Source organism: Lepus europaeus, chromosome 8, assembly GCF_033115175.1.
Source record: "Lepus europaeus isolate LE1 chromosome 8, mLepTim1.pri, whole genome shotgun sequence".
Lineage (NCBI taxonomy): Eukaryota > Metazoa > Chordata > Mammalia > Lagomorpha > Leporidae > Lepus > Lepus europaeus.
The window spans coordinates 120576680-120596007 of record NC_084834.1 but is presented as its reverse complement, the minus strand read 5'-3'; the positions used below and the strand labels follow the sequence as shown (position 1 = coordinate 120596007).

At 50.2% G+C, this 19328-nt stretch overlaps 3 protein-coding genes across 6 annotated transcripts in view; 2 read left to right on the top strand and 1 right to left on the bottom strand.

The window, feature by feature from the left end:
• The window catches only part of EXOC1 (exocyst complex component 1), a 67345-nt gene extending 58257 nt beyond the window's left edge, over positions 1-9088 (top strand). For all 3 annotated transcript variants that reach the window (XM_062198809.1, XM_062198807.1, XM_062198808.1), the window contains one exon: positions 8378-9088. In XM_062198809.1, the coding sequence (XP_062054793.1) occupies positions 8378-8530 (153 nt within the window). In that variant the 3' untranslated portion in view covers positions 8531-9088. The remainder of the gene's footprint in view (positions 1-8377) is intronic.
• On the bottom strand, positions 53-6212 carry LOC133765170 (uncharacterized). The gene is made up of 2 exons (XM_062198810.1): positions 4963-6212; positions 53-1085 (listed from the first exon to the last, which is right to left on the bottom strand). The coding sequence occupies exons 1-2, from the start codon at positions 6071-6073 to the stop codon at positions 979-981; spliced, it is 1218 nt and encodes a 405-aa protein (XP_062054794.1). The 5' UTR covers positions 6074-6212; the 3' UTR covers positions 53-978.
• Positions 9089-16735: 7647 nt separating the features above from the next.
• CEP135 (centrosomal protein 135) overlaps positions 16736-19328 on the top strand; it is a 76304-nt gene continuing 73711 nt past the window's right edge. The window contains exon 1 of one of the 2 annotated variants that reach the window (XM_062198806.1): positions 16736-16755. The gene's annotated coding sequence lies outside the window, so the exon portion shown is untranslated. The remainder of the gene's footprint in view (positions 16756-19328) is intronic. The other variant, XM_062198803.1, reaches the window with a different exon arrangement.

Genomic DNA, 19328 nt, shown 5'->3' with positions numbered 1-19328 from the left:
ACGAGGTTTTTATTGAACGTTTGCGCAAACGGGCCCCCACCTCAGGCAGTGAGGAGCCCTGAGCGGCAGTTTCACACAGGTTATATAGGCAACGAATTAGCATATTCCTAATGCGCATGCATAGGATTGGTCAGTTCAGAGGGACCATTAGCATATGGAATGCAGTGGCAACACGGGATTGGCTGGTTCGGAGGGACAATTAGCATACCGGAGAGTGCTGAGGGAGAGTGCTGAGGAGAGTGCTGAGGAGAGTGCTGAGGAGAGTGCTGAGGAGAGTGCTGAGGAGAACGTGCTGAGGAGAGTGCTGAGGAGAGTGCTGAGGAGAGTGCTGAGGGGAGTGCTGAGGAGAGTGCTGAGGGGAGTGCTGAGGGAACGTGCTGAGGAGAGTGGCAGCTCTGCTCTGGGCATGCCTAGAGGTTCTCTGAAGGGGATTGACTTTTCCTTCCCAGAGAACGTCCTGCCCGCTGGACTCTGGGGAACATCTAACCTCTTAAGAAGCCCCTGATATCTGCCCAGGCCTAGTTTCTTGTCCCTCTCCCCCATAAGGGTCCTTCATTCCCTCCTTTTCTTTTTGCAAAGATTTTAATCCTAAAATCTATTGGACCGGCCTGGGGAGAGCCTGCCTCACTGGAGGGAGGGACCTCTGTTCTTGCTGGACTGGGTTGGGTTCCACGTTAACAATTGTGGAGCATGGGGATTGGAAAAACAATGGGGAAAGGCCAGGAACATCATAAATATTAAACAGTTTTTGAAAGTCTTAGCTTGAGTGGGTTCTGAGTGCGCTGGAGCTTCCATTTGGCTGGTCTATCCGGATCCTCGGGGCCCTGGGGAGGTGGTGCTCGCTTCACGTGTGAGGCGTGGACCCAAGCAGCGATTCCGTCGACCTTGAGAGCGGTGGGAGTTGTCAACAGCACAGTGAAGGGGCCTTTCCACCGGGGCTCTAGAGTCTTAGATTGGTGCCTTCGGACATACACAGCATCACCGATTTGGAAAGGATGTGGGATGGTTGTCGTCTCGGGTTGGTAGGCTGCTGCAAGAGGTTTCCAGACCTGGTTCTGGATGATCTGGAGCGCTCTCAACCGGGCCTGTAATTTAGGGGCATCGGCAACGGAGTCACTGGCAAGGTCAAGCAAGCCTGCTACTGGTGGGGGCCCTCCATAAAGGATTTCGTATGGTGTCAGCCCGCAATGAGAGGGCGTGTTTCGGACCCGGAACAACACCATAGGGAGGAGTTGGACCCAGTCTTTAACACCAGTCTCCAACGCTAATTTGGTCAAGGTCTCTTTAATTGTTCTGTTCATTCTTTCTACCTGTCCTGAACTTTGGGGTCTATAGGCACAGTGCAATTTCCAATTTATGCCTAATGCTTTGGCCACCAACTGACTTACCTGGGAGACAAACGCTGGGCCATTGTCGGACCCGATTACCTTAGGCAAGCCGAACCGGGGGAAGATCTCCTCTATGATCTTCTTGACGACCACCCGGGTGGTTTCCCGTTTTGTGGGGAATGCCTCAGTCCATCCGGAGAAGGTGTCTACAAAAACTAGAAGATACTTATTCCCATAACTGCCCGGCCTTATCTCAGTGAAATCGACCTCCCAGTTGATTCCTGGTCGGTCTCCTCTTACCCCAGCTCCCTCCGGGAGCTTGAGGTGTCTGGCATTTACCTTGGCACACGGAACACAGGATTCAGTCACCTGCTGGACTAAAGAGTCAAGTCCGGGGATGTAATAAGACTGCCTATCTTCCTGTAAGGCTGCTTTTAGCTTTTTGTGTCCCAAATGAGTCCGTTGATGGAGGCTGGTAATTATTTCTTTAGCCAATTGGTGTGGCAGGACTATTTTCTCTCCGAGCCTCCAAACCCTTATTTGTTCATCATACTCTGCACCGAGCCGCTGGATCGTATCTAAGTCTTGGTCCGAATAGAGGAAAGGTGGTTCCCTCGATACTTGGGTGGGCTCAATTGTCTTTAATGGGAGCACCTGTTGGCTCAGGGCTGCCGCCCTAGCGGCCTCGTCTGCCATCCTGTTTCCCCTTGCTACGGGGTCGTCTCCTCGTTGGTGCCCGGGGCAATGAATTATACTCAACATTTTGGGCAGGAACAGAGCCTGTAGAAGATCTAGGATTTCCTGCTTATTTTTAATGTCCTTGCCTGCTGAGGTTAAGAGGCCCCTTAGCCGGTATATCTCCCCATGTACATGGGCAGTGGCGAAAGCATACCGACTGTCTGTGTAAATGTTGACCTTTTTGTCTTGTGCCAGTTTTAAAGCTTGAGTTAAGGCTATGAGCTCGGCTTTTTGAGCAGAAGTTCCAGGCTTTAAGGCACTTGACCAGATAACAGTTTTTCCATCCACCACCGCTGCCCCAGCCCTCCGCTCACCGTTCTGTAGAAAGCTGCTCCCATCCGTGAACCAGGTCATTTCGGCATCCGGCAGAGGCTGGTCGGTTAGGTCTTTTCGGGTGCCGTGGGCCTCAGCCAGGATTTGATGACAGTTATGGATTACCTGGGCCTGGGGCCCCAGTTCCGGGAACAGGGTGGCCAGGTTTAAAGAGGTGGCAGTCCCAAACCGGACCCGCTCTGAGTTTAATAACATAGTCTGGTAATGAGTTATCCGAGCATTTGAGAGCCACCGATCTGGTGGCTGGCGGATAACTGTCTCCACAGCATGAGGTGCCACTATGGTGAGAGGTTGGCCTAGAGTCAATTTATCCGAGTCTTTCACCAGAACTGCCACGGCCGCTATCATGCGGAGGCACGGAGGCCAGCCGGCCGCTACATTGTCTAGCTTTTTTGAAAAGTATGCCACCGGCTTTTTCCAGGGTCCAAGCATTTGTGTTAGCACTCCCTTCGCCACTCCCTTATTCTCATCCACGTATAATGTGAAGGGCTTGGTCATATCAGGGAGGCTCAGGGCTGGGGCTGACAATAGGGCCTTTTTTATGTTGTCAAACGCCCGCTGTTGCTCTTCTCTCCATTGAAAGGGAGCATTGGACTTCGTGAGGGGGTACAATGGGGCTGCCAGCTCCGCAAACCCAGGAATCCAAAGGCGGCAGAATCCCGCACTCCCGAGGAATTCCCGCATCTTTCTGGCATCGGTGGGGGGTGGAATTAGAGCAACCACCCTTTTTCGGCTCTCTGTCAGCCACCGTTGCCCTCCTTCTAGGAGGTAGCCTAGGTAGGCCACCTGTTTCTGACATATTTGGGCCTTTTTCGCGGAGGCTCGATAGCCCAATTCCCCCAGTCTCTGTAGCAGGGCCCCGGTACCTTTTAGGCAGTCCTGCTCAGTTTCAGCGGCAAGGAGGAGGTCGTCCACATATTGCAGGAGGACCAGGTCCGGATGGTTGACTCGGAAGTCGGCCAAATCTAGGTGCAGAGCTTCGTCAAACAAGGTAGGCGAGTTTTTAAATCCTTGGGGCAACCTTGTCCAGGTGAGTTGTCCTGAAAACCCGGTCTCTGGGTCTTTCCACTCAAAAGCAAAGATGGATTGGCTCTGAGGGCTCAGTCTTAAACAAAAGAATGCATCTTTTAGATCTAACACAGTGTACCATACGTGGGTCGGAGGCAAGGTACTTAGCAGATTGTAGGGGTTGGGCACTGTGGGATGCATATCCTCCGTTCTCCTGTTAACCTCCCGCAAGTCCTGTACCGGGCGGTAGTCACCCGTACCAGGCTTCTTTACTGGTAGTAGGGGGGTGTTCCAAGGTGAACGACAAGGTTTTAAAATGCCTAGGTGTAACAGTCTCTGGATATGTGGCCGGATACCTTCCTTAGCTTCCTTGCCCATCGGATATTGACGAACTGACACGGGAATGGCCGTGGGCTTCAGATCCATGATCAAGGGAGGCCGGTTGACGGCCAGCCCTATTCCCGCAGTCTCTGCCCAGGCCTGAGGAAAATCTGTGAGCCACTTGGGGTCCAGGGGAGCCATGGTGGACGAGGGCCTCTCGAATAATCGGTGTTCATCCTCCAAGCGTAGTGTTAATACTTGGAGGGGCCGCCCTCCTGAGTCTGTGATGGTAGCTCCTTTCTCATGGAAGTGAATTTGGGCTCCTACCTTCGAGAGTAGGTCCCTGCCCAGGAGGGGGTAGGGGCAGTCTGGCACTAGTAAGAACGAGTGTGTCACAAGTCCTGTACTTAACTGGACCTCTCGATTGGTTGTCCAGCGATATAACTTCCCTCCAGTTGCCCCCTGAACCCAGGAAGTCTTGGAGCTTAAAGGCCCTTTTTCTGAAGTCAGTACCGAGTGCTGGGCTCCCGTGTCAATCAGGAAGGTTACCGGTCTGCCCCCCACTTCAAGGGTTATCCTGGGCTCAGGGGGGGCTCCTGGCCCTGACTCACCTAGTCGTCTTCTTCCAGGGACAGGATTGGAACTGGTCTCTTCTTTGGTCCCTGTGTTTTCTTCGGGCAGTCTTTGACCCAGTGTCCTCTTTCTTTACAATAGGCACATTGATCTCTTTCCACCCGAGGCTTTCGTTTGTCTCCCAAGTCCCTATTCTGTCCTGGTCTACTCCTTTCTGTATCCTGCACTACGGTGGCCAAAATTCTACTAAGCTCTCGATTACGTCTTTTGTCTCTTTTGTCTTCCCTTTCCTCCTGCTCCTTGCGGATCCTTTCCTCCTTCTCCTCTCGGGTCTCCCTTTTGTTGTAAATCTTTTCTGCCTCCTTCATTAAATCTTGTATAGTATACCCCTGAAGCCCCTCTAGCCGCTGCAATTTATTGCGGATGTCCGGCGCTGACTGTCCTATAAAGGACATGATTACATCTCCCTGCCGGTCCTCTGCCAGGGGGTCAAACGGGGTATACATACGGTAGGCTTCCATTAATCTTTCTAGGAAGCCTGCCGGCGTTTCCTCAGCCCCCTGTACTACTGCACGTACCTTGGCCAAATTGGTGGGGCGCTTTACAGCCCCTCTGAGACCCGCAAGGAGAATCTGGCGGTAAAGACGAAGTCGCTCCCTACCAGCAACGGTGGTGTAGTCCCAATCAGGACGGGTTGAGGGAAACGCCTCCTCGATTTCGTTTGGCAGTAGGGTCGGTCGGCCATCTGCTCCAGGGACGTTTTTCCGTGCCTCAAGGTAGACACGCTGCTTTTCCTCAGTAGTGAGGAGGGTCTGCAGAAGCTGCTGACAATCATCCCAGGTGGGCTGATGAGTCAATAAAATTGACTCGACCAGCCCAGTCAGAGCCTGGGGGTCCTGAGAGAAAGAGGGGTTATGGGTTTTCCAATTGTAAAGATCGGAAGCAGAAAATGGCCAGTACTGCATCTGGCCAGCCACCGAGCGAAGAGGAAAAGCCTGCGAAGTCCAGACGCTTCCCGAGCCCCCTGCCTGCCCCCGACGGAGGCGCAGGCGGCTGGAGGGCGGGGAAGGCGCTAAGACTTCTTCCCCTGCCCTCGTGGAATCAGGGGATGGTGCAGAAGGTTGCACATCCCGCTCTGGTTGTTGTGGGGGTTCCTGCGGGGGAGCAGGCTGGCCGGGAAGATAGGGTGGGGGAGAGTCAAAGAGCAGAAAGTCCTGATCAGCCGGAAGAACCGGTGGCTTGTCAGGTTTTGGATCTCGAATCTCCTTCAGAGGGTATAGGGAGGAGGTTGGCACAACCAGGATAGGAAGAAGGGGTATCGGGGAGGAAGGTATCAAAGGAGTTGGGGATGGCCGAGGAAGGGGTAACGGGGTCCGTATGGGCTCCGTCGGGAAGGAGAAGGGTTCTATCCAGGGAGGGGGGTTACGTGAAAGATCCTCCCACGTGGTAATGTAGGGCACCTGATCAGGGTGTCCATTGGATCCTGGCTGAAAGACTCGCGCCTTAATCTGTAAAATAATATCGAGGTTAAAAGTGCCGTTCCTTGGCCAGCCGACCTCGAAGGCCGGCCACTCTGAGGAACAGAATTTTGCCCATTGTTTCCTTTTAACCTCCACTGAGAGGTGGCGCGCGCGTTCTCGAACGTCCTTCCAGTGATCTAGAGTGAGACTTAAAGGGGTGGTTATTTGTTGACCCATGTGTGCAAGGATTTCAGCCCAAACAAAAAGAACAGCCAATGCACAGACATATACAGTAAGCAAGACAAACCACATGGCTAGGACAAATCGAACGCTATTGCGCTATTTTTGGGAGCGGCTGCCTGACCAGCCCTCCCCGGGAAGGAGGGAGACTTGGTCTCCGACCCACCTCCAGACCACCCCGGGAGCGTCTTCCGGGGGAACGGACCGAGGGTTTCCCCTACTGGTCTCACAGACCGGAGCGTCCTCCGGGGAACGGACCAGGGGTTGCTGGGCACGCCTGCCTCCCCTACTGGTCTCACAGAGTCAGGTACTGGCCAGTCAGAACACTCAAGACGAAGAACAACAAACAGAAAACACTTAATTATACCTCCAACTGGTCAGCAGGGAATGGGTCTGAGGGCGACCTAAAATCCCCGTACGGGCCACCAAATGTTGGACCTCTCAGTTGTAGAGATGCCCACTTGCTCGGGAGGACGCCCAAAGATCCAGACTCCAGACCAGTTGATGCAAAAAGCACGAGGTTTTTATTGAACGTTTGCGCAAACGGGCCCCCACCTCAGGCAGTGAGGAGCCCTGAGCGGCAGTTTCACACAGGTTATATAGGCAACGAATTAGCATATTCCTAATGCGCATGCATAGGATTGGTCAGTTCAGAGGGACCATTAGCATATGGAATGCAGTGGCAACACGGGATTGGCTGGTTCGGAGGGACAATTAGCATACCGGAGAGTGCTGAGGGAGAGTGCTGAGGAGAGTGCTGAGGAGAGTGCTGAGGGAACGTGCTGAGGAGAGTGCTGAGGAGAACGTGCTGAGGAGAACGTGCTGAGGAGAACGTGCTGAGGAGAGTGCTGAGGAGAGTGCTGAGGAGAGTGCTGAGGGGAGTGCTGAGGAGAGTGCTGAGGGAACGTGCTGAGGAGAGTGGCAGCTCTGCTCTGGGCATGCCTAGAGGTTCTCTGAAGGGGATTGACTTTTCCTTCCCAGAGAACGTCCTGCCCGCTGGACTCTGGGGAACATCTAACCTCTTAAGAAGCCCCTGATATCTGCCCAGGCCTAGTTTCTTGTCCCTCTCCCCCATAAGGGTCCTTCAATACGAAAAGAGTTGAGTGGGAGTAATCCTAATTTCAACATTATGGGAGGCTTCGTGAAAGCTGTTGGTTTGTGTGAACCTCTGAAAGTCTGCTTGCCCAGGTAGAGTCGGGGTGCAGGGTGTGGCTTTCTAGGTGGAAGAAACAGCGCAGGCTAAATAATGAAAAGCAAAAAGCATAGCACTGTCAGGGAGTAGCGATTATTCTGAAGTTGGCAGGAACTTAGGGTTAATGAGATGTAAGGTTTGTAAGAAGGAATTCTAGAATATATTCCCTTAGCTGTCAGGTAAGGATGATGTCATAGTGCCCTCCGCGTCATCATGAGACTTAAGGAATGTGGACATGAAGCAGCTGGCCTTGAGCTGATGCCCGGGAGGCCCCGCTAAATATGATCTGCCAGTGTTAACCACTGTGTCAGTGCGTGTCACCTTCTCTGACAGATGTCCACCTCTCGTCTCCACTGCTGCAGTAGGAATCACCTGAGTGCACATAGTAGGTCTGACTCATCCTGGTGTCCTCCATGGTAGCAAGCGAGGTTTTGCATCAGTTTCTAAAAAGAAAAAAAAAAATGTTGTGCATCTCCCTGGATCACTAGTTTTAGTTTCGTTCATAATTGTGCACAGCCATGTCTGTGTTGGATATAGGAGTATGTATGCATAATAATAGCTAAGACATAGAGCTTACTTGTGTCTGACAATGTTCTAATATGTATATCACTCATTTAATCCTTGCAAGAAATTTAGGAGAAGCTTTTATTAATACGCTGGTTGGGACTGGCTCTGTGGCATAGCAGGTAAAGCCACCACTTGTGATGCCAGCATCCCCTGTATGGGCCCTGGTTTGTGTCCTGGCTGCTCTGCTTCTGATCCAGCTCCCTGGGAAAGCCAAAGTACTTAGGCACCTGCACGAGCAAGAAACTGCTTTTTGCTCGTGGCTTTGGACTGGTCCATCCCCAGCCGTTTGTAGCCATTTGGGGAGTGAACCAGTGTGTGGAAGATCTATTTCTCTCTCTCTCTCTCTGTTTCTCTCTGTGTGTCCCTCCCCTCCTTCCCTCTCTAACTCTGTCTTTCAAATAAAGAAATAAATCTTTGGAACAAAATACCCTGAGGGCCTTGAGTCGCAGAGCAGTGGTGTCTTGTACTTGAAGTGACAGATGTTGTAAGTAGAACTGGGAGTCGGCCTCTGGGGCACACCCGCTGGCTGCTGGACAGCGCCAGATCCTTGGACTGTCTTGGCGTTATTTCTGCATTCATGATTATGTCTGGTGACTTTCCTTTTCCTTGTATTCCAGGTGGTGTGGCACTCCATGCAGGATGAGTTCATACGCCAGTACAAGCACTTCGAAGGCTTGATTGCTCGCTGTTACCCTGGGTCAGGTGTCACCATGGAATTCACTATCCAGGACATTCTCGATTATTGCTCCAGCATTGCCCAGTCCCACTAGACCTCTGGGAAGAAGGAGCACTCGGAGTACGCCAGACGCACTGTCACAGCAGTGAGCAACTGAGCTGGGAGCCCGAACACTCGGAGTACGCCAGACGCACTGTCACAGCAGTGAGCAACTGAGCTGGGAGCCCGAACATAGAATGTTAGTATTATTAAATGTCCGCTCAGTGGGTATGTTTCTACAGTGTTGGAAGTGCAAAGGTACCAACCCAAATGGCACTTTTAATTGCCTAGTAGGTTGTGTGCTAACTTAAAGCATTTATCTCTTCATAAAATGCTTTTAGCATTTTCCAGCGACTGAAGGGAGTTTTTCTCTGTTGCCTAGCTTCGTGAGGTGGAGAGTGGTTATCCTGTACGCAGTGCATCAGGAGTTCTTCAGTGTTCCCCATTTCTCTGTTGCTTATAGATCATGTAAATACTAACATATTGTACAGAAGTTCCTTCCCACTCCAGCGAGCGTGGCAAGGGAGCTTATATGGTTGTCAGTGGTAAACTCATTTTGAGGACTATGTGACTGTGTAGTAACAAATCTAAAATAAAGAAATTTTCAAAGAAGTTGACATTTGGAGCAGGTGTTTCACCAAGCAGGTAAGATGCCAGTTAAGATGCCTGTATCCCACATCAGAGTCTCTGGGTTCAAGTCCCAGCTCCTGCTCCTTGCTCCAGCTTCCTGCTAATGTGGGCCCTGGAAGGCAGTGGTGGTAGCTGCTAAAGGGGTTGGGTCCCTGCCTCCCACATGAGAGACCTGGGGTGAGGTCCTGCCTCCAGCCTAAGCCTCACCCAGGCCCAGTGGTTGTAGGCATTTGGGGAGTAAACCAGCTGGTAGGAGCTTGTTCTCTCTGTCTCTCTGTGTCTCTGTGTATCTTTCTCTCTTCCTGCTTCTCAAACAGGAGGAGGAACCTGCTGTCAGATTGAGCAAGCCATCAGGTGTATCCCGGTGGACACAGCTCTGAATAGAAGGAAGAAAGACGAGGGAGACCCTAATAGACTTTCACTTTCGGGGGGAAGTCTAAAGTGATGTATGTGCCTCTCCCTGGAGCATCGTCCTAAGAATTAGCATTTCTCTGCTTTCTCCAGGTCTCTCGTCATCTGGAGCCAGTGTTTGAAACAGCAGTTAAGTCACTGCTTTGGATTCCCACATCCCCTGTTAGAGTGCCTGGTTCCTGGCTGTGCTGCCAGTTCCAGCTTCTTGCTAAGGTGAACCCTAGGAGGCAGCAGGTGATGGCTGAAGTAGTTGGGCCCCTGCCACTCAGTGGGAGACCTGGATGGAATTCCTGGCTCCTGGTTTTGACCTGGCCCAGCCCTGGTTTCAATGGGCTGTGGGGAGTGAAGCAAGACATAGAAACACACACACTCTCTCTCTTTCCTTGCCTTTCAAGAAAATAAATAAATACATTTAATAACAGTACAACAGTTCTGTGAAAGATACTAAAATACACAGCTTTAATTTCTTGCTTCCTGGTCTTGTCTTTGGATGTATAAACAGTTTCTTTTTCGATGTGAAAAATTACAGTCTCTTCAGCAGGGGCTGTAAAATTGACAAACTTCCTCTGGAGATGAGTTCAACTCTTTCTCATCCCCTGTCATGGTAGAAATAGTCTGTTGCCAGAGGGCGTGTCCATCACAGGCCCCGCCCTCCCCAGCTTCCAGCTGGTCCCTAAACCAAGTGGGCGGGTCGCACTCTGCCTCTCTGCCAGGGGCCAGGGACATTGGTCAGAACGAAGGCCGGTGGGGTTTGATCATTCAGTGTTCATTTCTTCTCTGACTCCCAGAGTTGCCCAGGCCAGATAGTTCTTCCCTTTGACTGAATTACTCTAGTCATCTGTAGTAGGGCTGGGGAAGGGGAGGGGAGGGAGCACTTAGGTTAACCGAAGTTGGTTTCTGCAGCTTGCAATCAAAGGTCCCCTGTTAACGCAGGCACGAAACACTGATACGCACAACTTAATGAAACCAAGTAAGACGAAAGATAGCTACCCAGTGAGGAACACAGTGAGTGCGGCAGCGCCTCAGAGGAGCTGGACAGATCGGTGGTCTGGTCAAGTCAGGAAGATCTGATCAAGGTAATGCACTGCCTCTTCAATGACACCAGCGATGTAGCACTGATCTAAGATCTGGCCTCACATCCTGGCTCTGTCTGGAGCTAAGTCCTGGTGCCTCAGTTTCCTTATTTGTAAAATGTAAGCACTGATACTTTTATAATTTCATGGTAAGCATTAAGTCAGATAGTTGTTCAGTGCTTAGCACAGTACTAATATGGACTCAGTTTAAAAAAAAAAAAAAGTCAATTGTATTCCTTGGCAAGGGCTGAGAAATCAAACTAAGACACTAAGGTTAATGGACGAAATCATTCAGCATCCTTGGTCCAAGAAAATGGCCACACCAGAAAGGGGTCCATGCCTCACACCACATACCCCTCTCAACACACCTAGGTGTTCTTAGAATAGAGGGAATCACATCAAGTTCTTTGGCTATGAAACTTGAATTATCTCCAGAATCTTTAATAGCTTGCTAATGCTATGTCTTAGCCTTGTTGTCACCCTAGGAGACAAGCCTTGTTGTCGCTATGATCCATAGCACAGAAGCTGCCTAAGATAATCCTCAGACTCAGCAGAAGATTAAAAAATCAATTTCTATTAATCAGGTGCCTTTCCTGATTTATAAATCCTCAGTTCCTCTCCTGTTTGGCCAAACATGACTAAGCAGGAAACTGTTTTAATAATTTCTTTTCATTAGAAAATCTTCAAGGATTTTTCAGACAAGATGTACTTTAGCTTTCCTTGTGAGAATAAATATCCTCTAATTCTTGGCTCTGTAAGGGAGATGTAAGTCAACAAGCAGAATCATTTTATTGACAAGATGCTAGAGAAATGCGGGAGATGGAGTAAGCAGTTCTAGCTGGGAGATTTTAGGGGACCTTGATAAGTATTTTCTACTCCATACTATTCATTCTTCTCACTGTTGCCAAAATGACATGTGAAACTAGGAACAGATCCTACAAACTCCCTATTATTTATTTATTTATTTATTTTTTGACAGGCAGAGTGAATAGTGAGAGAAAGAAAGGTCTTCCTTTTTGCTGTTGGTTCACCCTCCAATGGCCACCGCGGCCAGCGCATCACACTGATCTGAAGCCGGGAGCCAGGTGCTTCTTCTGGTCTCCCATGCGGGTGCAGGGCCCAACGACCTGGGCCATCCTCCACTGCACTCCCGGGCCACAGCAGAGAGCTGGACTGGAAGAGGCGCAACCGGGACAGAATCTGGCACCCCAACCAGGACTAGAACCCTGTATGCCGGCGCCACAGGCAGAGGATTAGCCTATTGAGCCGCGGCGCCGGCCCAAACTCCCTATTTATACGCTTTTGTACCAGCTACAATAGCTGTGTCATTAAAAAAAAAAAAAACCTCCAACTACAGTGGGGAAAAGCAGCCATTCCAGGATGCTCGCCTGGGTTCGGTGGGTCAGGATTCAGGCTCAGCAGAGCTGGCTTGTCCTTGCTCCGTGTCTGGAATCTCAGCTGGGGACAGCTCAGAGGCAGGGGCTGGAACCCTCAGAAGACTCATTCCCTAGCTTGACTGGCAGTTGATGCTGGCTCTGGCTGGAGTTTCAGTTCCGCTCTACAGGGGTCTCCCCGAGTGGTCTCTTTGTGAAGATCTGTGCTTCCCCACAGCGTGGGACTGAGTTCCAAGGGGGAGAGAGGGCGAGAGGGAGAGAGAGACAGCCCTCCCCAGCCCATGTTTGTATTTGCTAAGGAAACTGAGGAAATACAGGGATGATATTTGTTTTGAGTCTTCACAGAGAAGCTGGTGGGATTTTTAAAACAACTTTATTGAACTGTAATTCACATCTCATGTAGTTCATCCATTCAATTCAAATTCAGGGTCCCATGACATTAACTATATTCAAAGAGTTGTGCAGCCATCAGCACTGATTCTGGAATGTCTTCCTCATCCCCCAAAGCCCCACGCCCATTAGCAGCCCCTCTCCAGGTGCCCTCCCCATGGAAGCCGTTCACCTACTTTCTGCATCCATAGACTCTCCTGTCCTTCGTCTCATATGGATGGGATCGTACAAGATGGGGTCTTTTCTGAATGACTTGTTTGCCTCAGCAGAATGTTCCCAAGGTTCATCCACAGCGGAGCATATGTCAAAGCTCATCCCTTTCTGTTGAGAAACAATATTCCACTTTCTAAACACAGCACATTATATTCACCCGCCCGTCAGTCGATGTTTGGGTTGTTCTCACCATCTAGCTGTTGTGAATTCTGCTGTGTTTCTGTGTGGACATGGCTAGGAATGGAAGCGCCGGGTCACAGGAGTTGGCTACGTTTTATCCATGTGGCTGATTTCTCCATTTCTGACAGATAACAATGTTGAGCATCTTTTGAGATGCATATTAGCCATTTCTTTAGAGAAATTCTGTTGAACTACCTATCTTTTCCTGTGTTAAAATCGGGTTATTTATTTTTTCCCAAAGAGAGATGCAAGGGAAAATACAGAGGGCCTTTAAGAACATCATAGGAAATGGGTATTATGAGAGAACTACGCATGGATTTCAAATTTTTTCCTCAAAGCAAACTCATCTTTTTGTTTTGTTATTTTTACAAAAAAAATATTTATTTGAAACAATTACAGAGACAGGAGAGACAGAGAGAGATACGTTGCATCCACTGGTTCACTCACCAAATGTCTGCAATGGCCCAGGGTGGGCCAGGCTGAAGCCAGGAGCCAGGAACTCCATCTGGGCCTCCTATGTAGGTGGCAGGGGCCCAAGCACTTGGGCCATCTTCCGCGTTTTCCCATTATTATCAGGGAACTGGATCAGAAGCAGAGCAGCTGGGACTCGAACTGGCACTCATGGAAAGCCAGCCTCACGGGCAGCAGCTGAACCCACAGCACTGACCCCCAAACTCGGAACTGTTTGCAGATCTCTCGTATTTGAACTGGCTCATGTAATTATTACAGCCCAGAAGTCTCACCTCTCAAATAAGTAAATAAAATCTTTAAAAGAAGAACAAAAGAAATGAGGTATCTTCCCATCCAGCTCTTCTGCCTGCCTCTGGGTAATAACTCGGACAGAACTTGTGATTTTTCTGGCCTTGTTGAAGTAGAGGAAGCCCTGGGTCAGTAACTAGAACATCGAATTCCCTTTCAGAACCACAACCTTAGTGGCCACTTCACCCTTGCCCAGCTGGGGCCGGTAGCAGACACAGGAGGAGAGGAAGTGGTCCCGTGCCTTGCTGTCTCCCACTCGCAGTCACTTCCTCCTCTCTGCAGATGGCGAAAGGAGGGAGAGGAGGGGGCCAGGCAGCAAGATCTTGCTTGACCAGGATTAGCCGCGCCAGCTCCAACGCCCCCTCGCGCTCCAGCCCTGCCAGCTGTGGACCTCAGCCTGCCTTCTTGCCCCTGGCTCTGTTGGGCCCACCTCCCTTCGAAGGGGTCTCCTCCTTGCAGGTCACTTGCCCCAAGGGAATGCATCTCAACACCCACCCACCCACCCCCCACCCCCCCGCCGCCGCCCCCGGGCCCTCTCATTCCTCCCCCAGGGCCACCAGCTGGAGGGGCCACCTGGTAGTGGCTGGAGCCCTTCCGGCATGGGGTCCTTTCCTGAGCAGCAGACAGCAGAGAGCTGGCCAGGACAGACACACAGGCAGGCTGCAGAGAGTTTTCCCTATTGCTCAATGGTTTGAGAGAACTAGAACAGGCTTGTTCCCACGACCCTGAGTCCCTGCTGGTCAGTAGAGCTGTCTGACACCACAGGTGCTCCTCAGGCCACTTTGCCGCTGACCCTCCTGCCAAATGGGCACCAGCATCCACAGCTCCCACTCCCTGCCTTGGTTCTCGCGTGAGCACAGAGGAGAGAGAGTCCCAGCTTCGAGAGGGTCTGTGGCAGCCCTCCAGGCGCCCCTTCAGAAGGCAAGCAGGAGCCTGGAGCAGGTGCCAAGGGGACCAAGCCACAGGATCTGGTCCAGGAACCAAGACCTCCTCTCATACTGGGAACCTGTCTGGATGTGGAAAAGATACAGACCCTGGGAGGACATCGCCCTCTCCTTCATGCAGGTGACATGGAGTCACTGGTCTCCTCCCTCAGTCGCCTCTCTTGTATTTGAGATGGAGAGAGAAGCACTCCAAAAAATCTTGGGTTCACTTTAATCCCATCGTCCCTGGCATCCATGGCTGCTCCGGTCCCTTCTGTAGCTGGGCACAGTGTCTGCACAGAACTCTCCTGCACACACTTTAAATCTTCTCTCCATGATGTCAGATACAATGTAAATACTAGCAAATAGTTGCTACTATTATAGCAACTGTTATACCATTAAGGGAATCTTGTACTGTTTAGGGGACAAAAAAAATTGCATACATGTTAAATATAATGCCTTTTTTAATTTTTTGATTTTTTAAGTGTTTGGCAGAGCAACAGAGATAGACATAGAAATAGAGAGAGACAGAGAGATGTCTTCCATCTACTCTTTCTTTCCCCCAAATGCCTGCACCACCAGGAACTGCATTTGATCTCCCACGTGGATGGTAGGAACCCACGTACTTTGTCTCCCAGCAAGCACATTAACAGGAAGCTGGATCAGAAGCCGTGGAGGTAGGATTTGACCTCAGGCGCTTCAATGTGGGATACAGGCGCTTCAATATGGGATACAGGTGCTTCAATATGGGATACAGGCGCTTCAATGTGGGATACAGGCGCTTCAATATGGGATACAGGTGCTTCAATATGGGATACAAGCATTCCAAGTGGTGGCTTCACTCGCTCCATTTCCTGTGTATTTCTAATCCATGGCTGGTGGGAGCCAGGGATGTGAGCTCATGGGGCCATTCCAGCCTCCGTTTTGTTACTTTGGCTGACAGAACCCTGGCTGGTGTGGTGGTAAATCACCACATTGCAGGTTCCTTGCCAGTGACTGATTTTGGGGTGGGGATGGAGCCTGGTTCTGGCCGATACTGGGTCCTCTACTATGGTTTTCTGCAAGGGTTCTTTCTCCCCAGTGAGAAAAAGGCCGCTAGGTAAAATCTTTTTACTCTCAATGCGAAGTCCCTGCCCCTGCCTTCACTTCTCGTTTCTGGTCCTGTTGCACGTGAACCCATCTTAGAATCCTCGCAGCCGTCTTGTGACCATGAGGCAAAATGGCTGAGGAGAGAGGGTGTATGAAAAGGGGTCAGGACATTGGTGGTGCCATGGGACAAAGCTAACTAGGATCTGCTTCCACCAGGACTTCTGTCACATGAGCCCATGAGGCTTAATCCATCGTTAGAAAATGTTCTGATACTTGGGCTGAGACCCTGTGAGGAGAGAGAGGGAGTAAGGAAAAGTGTGCATGTGTGTGTATGAGAGAGAGAGAGAGGATATCTATATAGAGAGGATATCTATCTATCTATAGAGTATATATATAGAGAGTGTTTATGCATATATAAATAAATAAATAAATATGTATATATATATATATATATATATAGAGAGAGAGAGAGAGAGAGAGAGAAATACTTGGATCAGTCCCAAGTCATCCAGAAAGTATGTTCATGTTTCTACCCAGTTAGGACTTTCTGAGCAGGTTTCACTGGGTCCTGGGTTAAAGAACAAGCCTTGGAAGTTAAATTATGACAATGACTGGACAGACCCAGAGGACCCTGGGGGATTTACCTCCTTGTAGAGCTGTGTGTGTTTAAAAAAGGGACTAAAGCCTGAACCAAGGGGCCCACCAGGAGAAGTCAACCACAAGAACCTCCAGTCCTCTGGAGACTCTCGTCCCCAGTCCGAAGGTGAGAAGCCAAGACCTTTCCCTTCTTTTCCCAAGGAAATTCGTGGACACCCAGGGGCAAAGTTGCTCTGCCGTTCTCAGCGCGGAGGGAAGTTGTCCCTCTTACATACAGGTCATCCTCTGCAGTACAGTACCTAGAGAGTGACATCGGGCGCTTGTTACGTCACCAGGGGGATGGGCCAAGGAAATCTACAAAGATGTCAATTACAGTAACCTCCATCCCTCTCCAGAAACAATCCAGATAACATAAATAAATGCAAATATTAAAAGCCGACCAGCCGTGGAAAGAGGACTATTCCAGAAAATGTGTGATTCAGCTGCTCCCAAGGCTCACGTGATAGGAGGCTGTGTCGAGAGACCCCGAAGGAGTTGAGCAGGTGCGCCAAGGGCGAGAAATGCACCCCGGCACATTCTAGTGAGAAGCCAGGGTGTCTCCGGTCCGGAGGAAGAAGCCAGGTGAGTGGCGGCCTCGGAGACCATGTCCTGGGAGTGAGGGTTGAGGGGTCTGGGCAGTCTGTTCTGCAGGATCATCACCAACATGAAAGATTCACGTTCCCGTGACGACCTGGAACAACCTGCTCACGTTCACGCAGGGGCAGACTCTAGCGTCGTATAAAGAAGACTTTTTCTAACAAAGATCTTGAGCGATGCGATGAGCTGTTCCGAAAGGCAGAGGGTTTTCTTGCCCTTGGATGCGTTTTGGTAGCAGCTGGGACAGTCACCTGTGGCGGTATCTGCTGAAGATATCCCTGCTCTGAGCTGGAGCCTGGTCTCTCTCTGCGACAGTCTACTGATTGATTGTCATCTGGAGAGCCCCCCTTTTTGGCCTTTCTTTGACAGTCTGCTTAATTCACAGAGTTGTTTTAATGTCTGGGTTCAAGTTCAGGCTCCGGTCACTTGGTGATCTTTGGGAAATGACTTATTCCTTTCGGTGAAATGGGACACTGATACTTCCACAGTGGCAGCATAAAGCAGTATCTTTGAACCTGCACACAGCTGGAGCTCAAAACACCATGGCTGGCATTAGCTCGTTAGGGTCTTCGTTTATTATCTTTGTCCGCCTCTTTCCCTTGCCCATCTATTCATCCTTCCTCCCTAATGAGTTTCATCTCCCGCCTCTGATTTTCAGTGCTTTGAGTCTCTTGATGGGATAAAGAGCCATCGGACAAACTTTGCCTAATTTAAAATTCTTTTTCCAATATGCCCTATTATTTGTTAGTCACTTTGCCATCGATGTAGAGGAGTTCTTGACAAACAAGATCCAGGACATCAGCTGTAATGCAAGAGGACTTCAGAATGTCTGTGGGAATTGAAATTGGAAGGCAAACTTTTTTTTTTTTTTTGACAGGCAGAGTGGACAGTGAGAGAGAGACAGAGAGAAAGGTCTTCCTTTTGCCGTTGGTTCACCCTCCAATGGCCGCCGCGGTAGGCGTGCTGCGGCTGGTGCACCGCGCCGATCCGATGGCAGGAGCCAGGTGCTTATCCTGGTCTCCCATGGGGTGCAGGGCCCAAGGACCTGGGCCATCCTCCACTGCACTCCCTGGCCACAGCAGAGAGCTGCCCTGGAAGAGGGGCAACCAGGACAGGATCGGTGCCCCGACCGGGACTAGAACCTGGTGTGCCGGCGCCGCAAGGCGGAGGATTAGCCTAGTGAGCCGCGGCGCCGGCCAGAAGGCAAACATTTAAAAATAAAGTTTTTCCCCCTCAACAGAAGCACAATTGAGTTCAAGACACTTCTGTAAGCAATGACCCCAGTCTCTTAGTCCATCCCTAGGAATTCAGCCATGCCAATTCAGTCTTTTTTACTTTTGTTTAAGATTTATTTATCTGAAAGTTAGATTTAACAGAGAGAAGGACATATAGAGTGTTCTTCCATCCACTGGTTCACTCCCCAAATGGCTGCAATGGCTGGGGCTGGGCCAGGCTGAAGCTAGGAGCCTGGAGCTTCTTCTGGGTCTTGCACTTGGGTGCAGAGGCCCAAGCACTTGGCTCATCTTCCACTGCTTACTCAGGCGCATTAGCAGGGAGCTGGATCGGAAGTGGAGAAGCCAGACTCGATCCGGCGCCCATATGGAATGCTAGCATCGCAGGCAGTGGCTTTACCTGGCACACCACAACGCTAGCCCCAAGACCTTTAGTCTTAACTAATTTCCAAAGTACCTCTTGCTATATAATGCAATGGATCTAGATGTGGACGTCTTTGGTGGACCATTCTGCCTCCTGTAGCTGCTCTTCCTTCTAGTGCCTTTTGCAGCCTTTGAAGTTATCACCCATAGGCGAGGACCAGAAAATGCTCACAGGGGCAGTGCTGCCCCTGTGCTGCCATTGGGTGTCCCTGGGATGCCTGTTTCCCTTACTGGAGTGTCTGGGTTCAAGTCCAAGCTCAAAGTGTTCCTGCCAGTGCACATCTTGGGAGGCAGCAGATGATGCCTCAAGTAATTGGGTCCCTGACACCCAGGAAGATCCGGAGTTCCTGGCCCTGGTCTTGGCCTGACCTACCCCCAGCCATCGCAGGCATTTGCGGAGTGAACCAGGGGATGGAAGAACCCTCTCTGTCTCTGTTTGCCTCTCTGCCTTTCAAATACACAGAAATAAAGTTTTTAAAGTTTATTGAAAATGGAATTAAAAGATGTGTATTTTGGTGCAAAATAATTTTGAAATCCATGCATAGCAAACCCATACTATGTATTTCCCTTGAACATTTTGAAGACCATTTAATTTATTAATTGCTTTCTCAAACAGTATCTGTCTACACCGGGGTACAGAGAAATTGTCTAACTTGTTTTCACTGGCCTGATCTACAGTTCTCTCATTTAACAAACTTTTAAAACTTTAGACTACATTTTCCCTCCCAAGTTTTCTGATTGGATCCCTCCGTAGCCACTTATTGCTGCTTCATTTAATAATTCTTGGTCTTTTTCATGGCGTTGCACCTTCAGCCAGCCAAGCAAGCGGTTCTCAGCCAGGGCTGAGCTTTGTCTTCCCAAGGAGCATCTGGCAATGCCTGGAGACATTTTTGGTTGTCACAG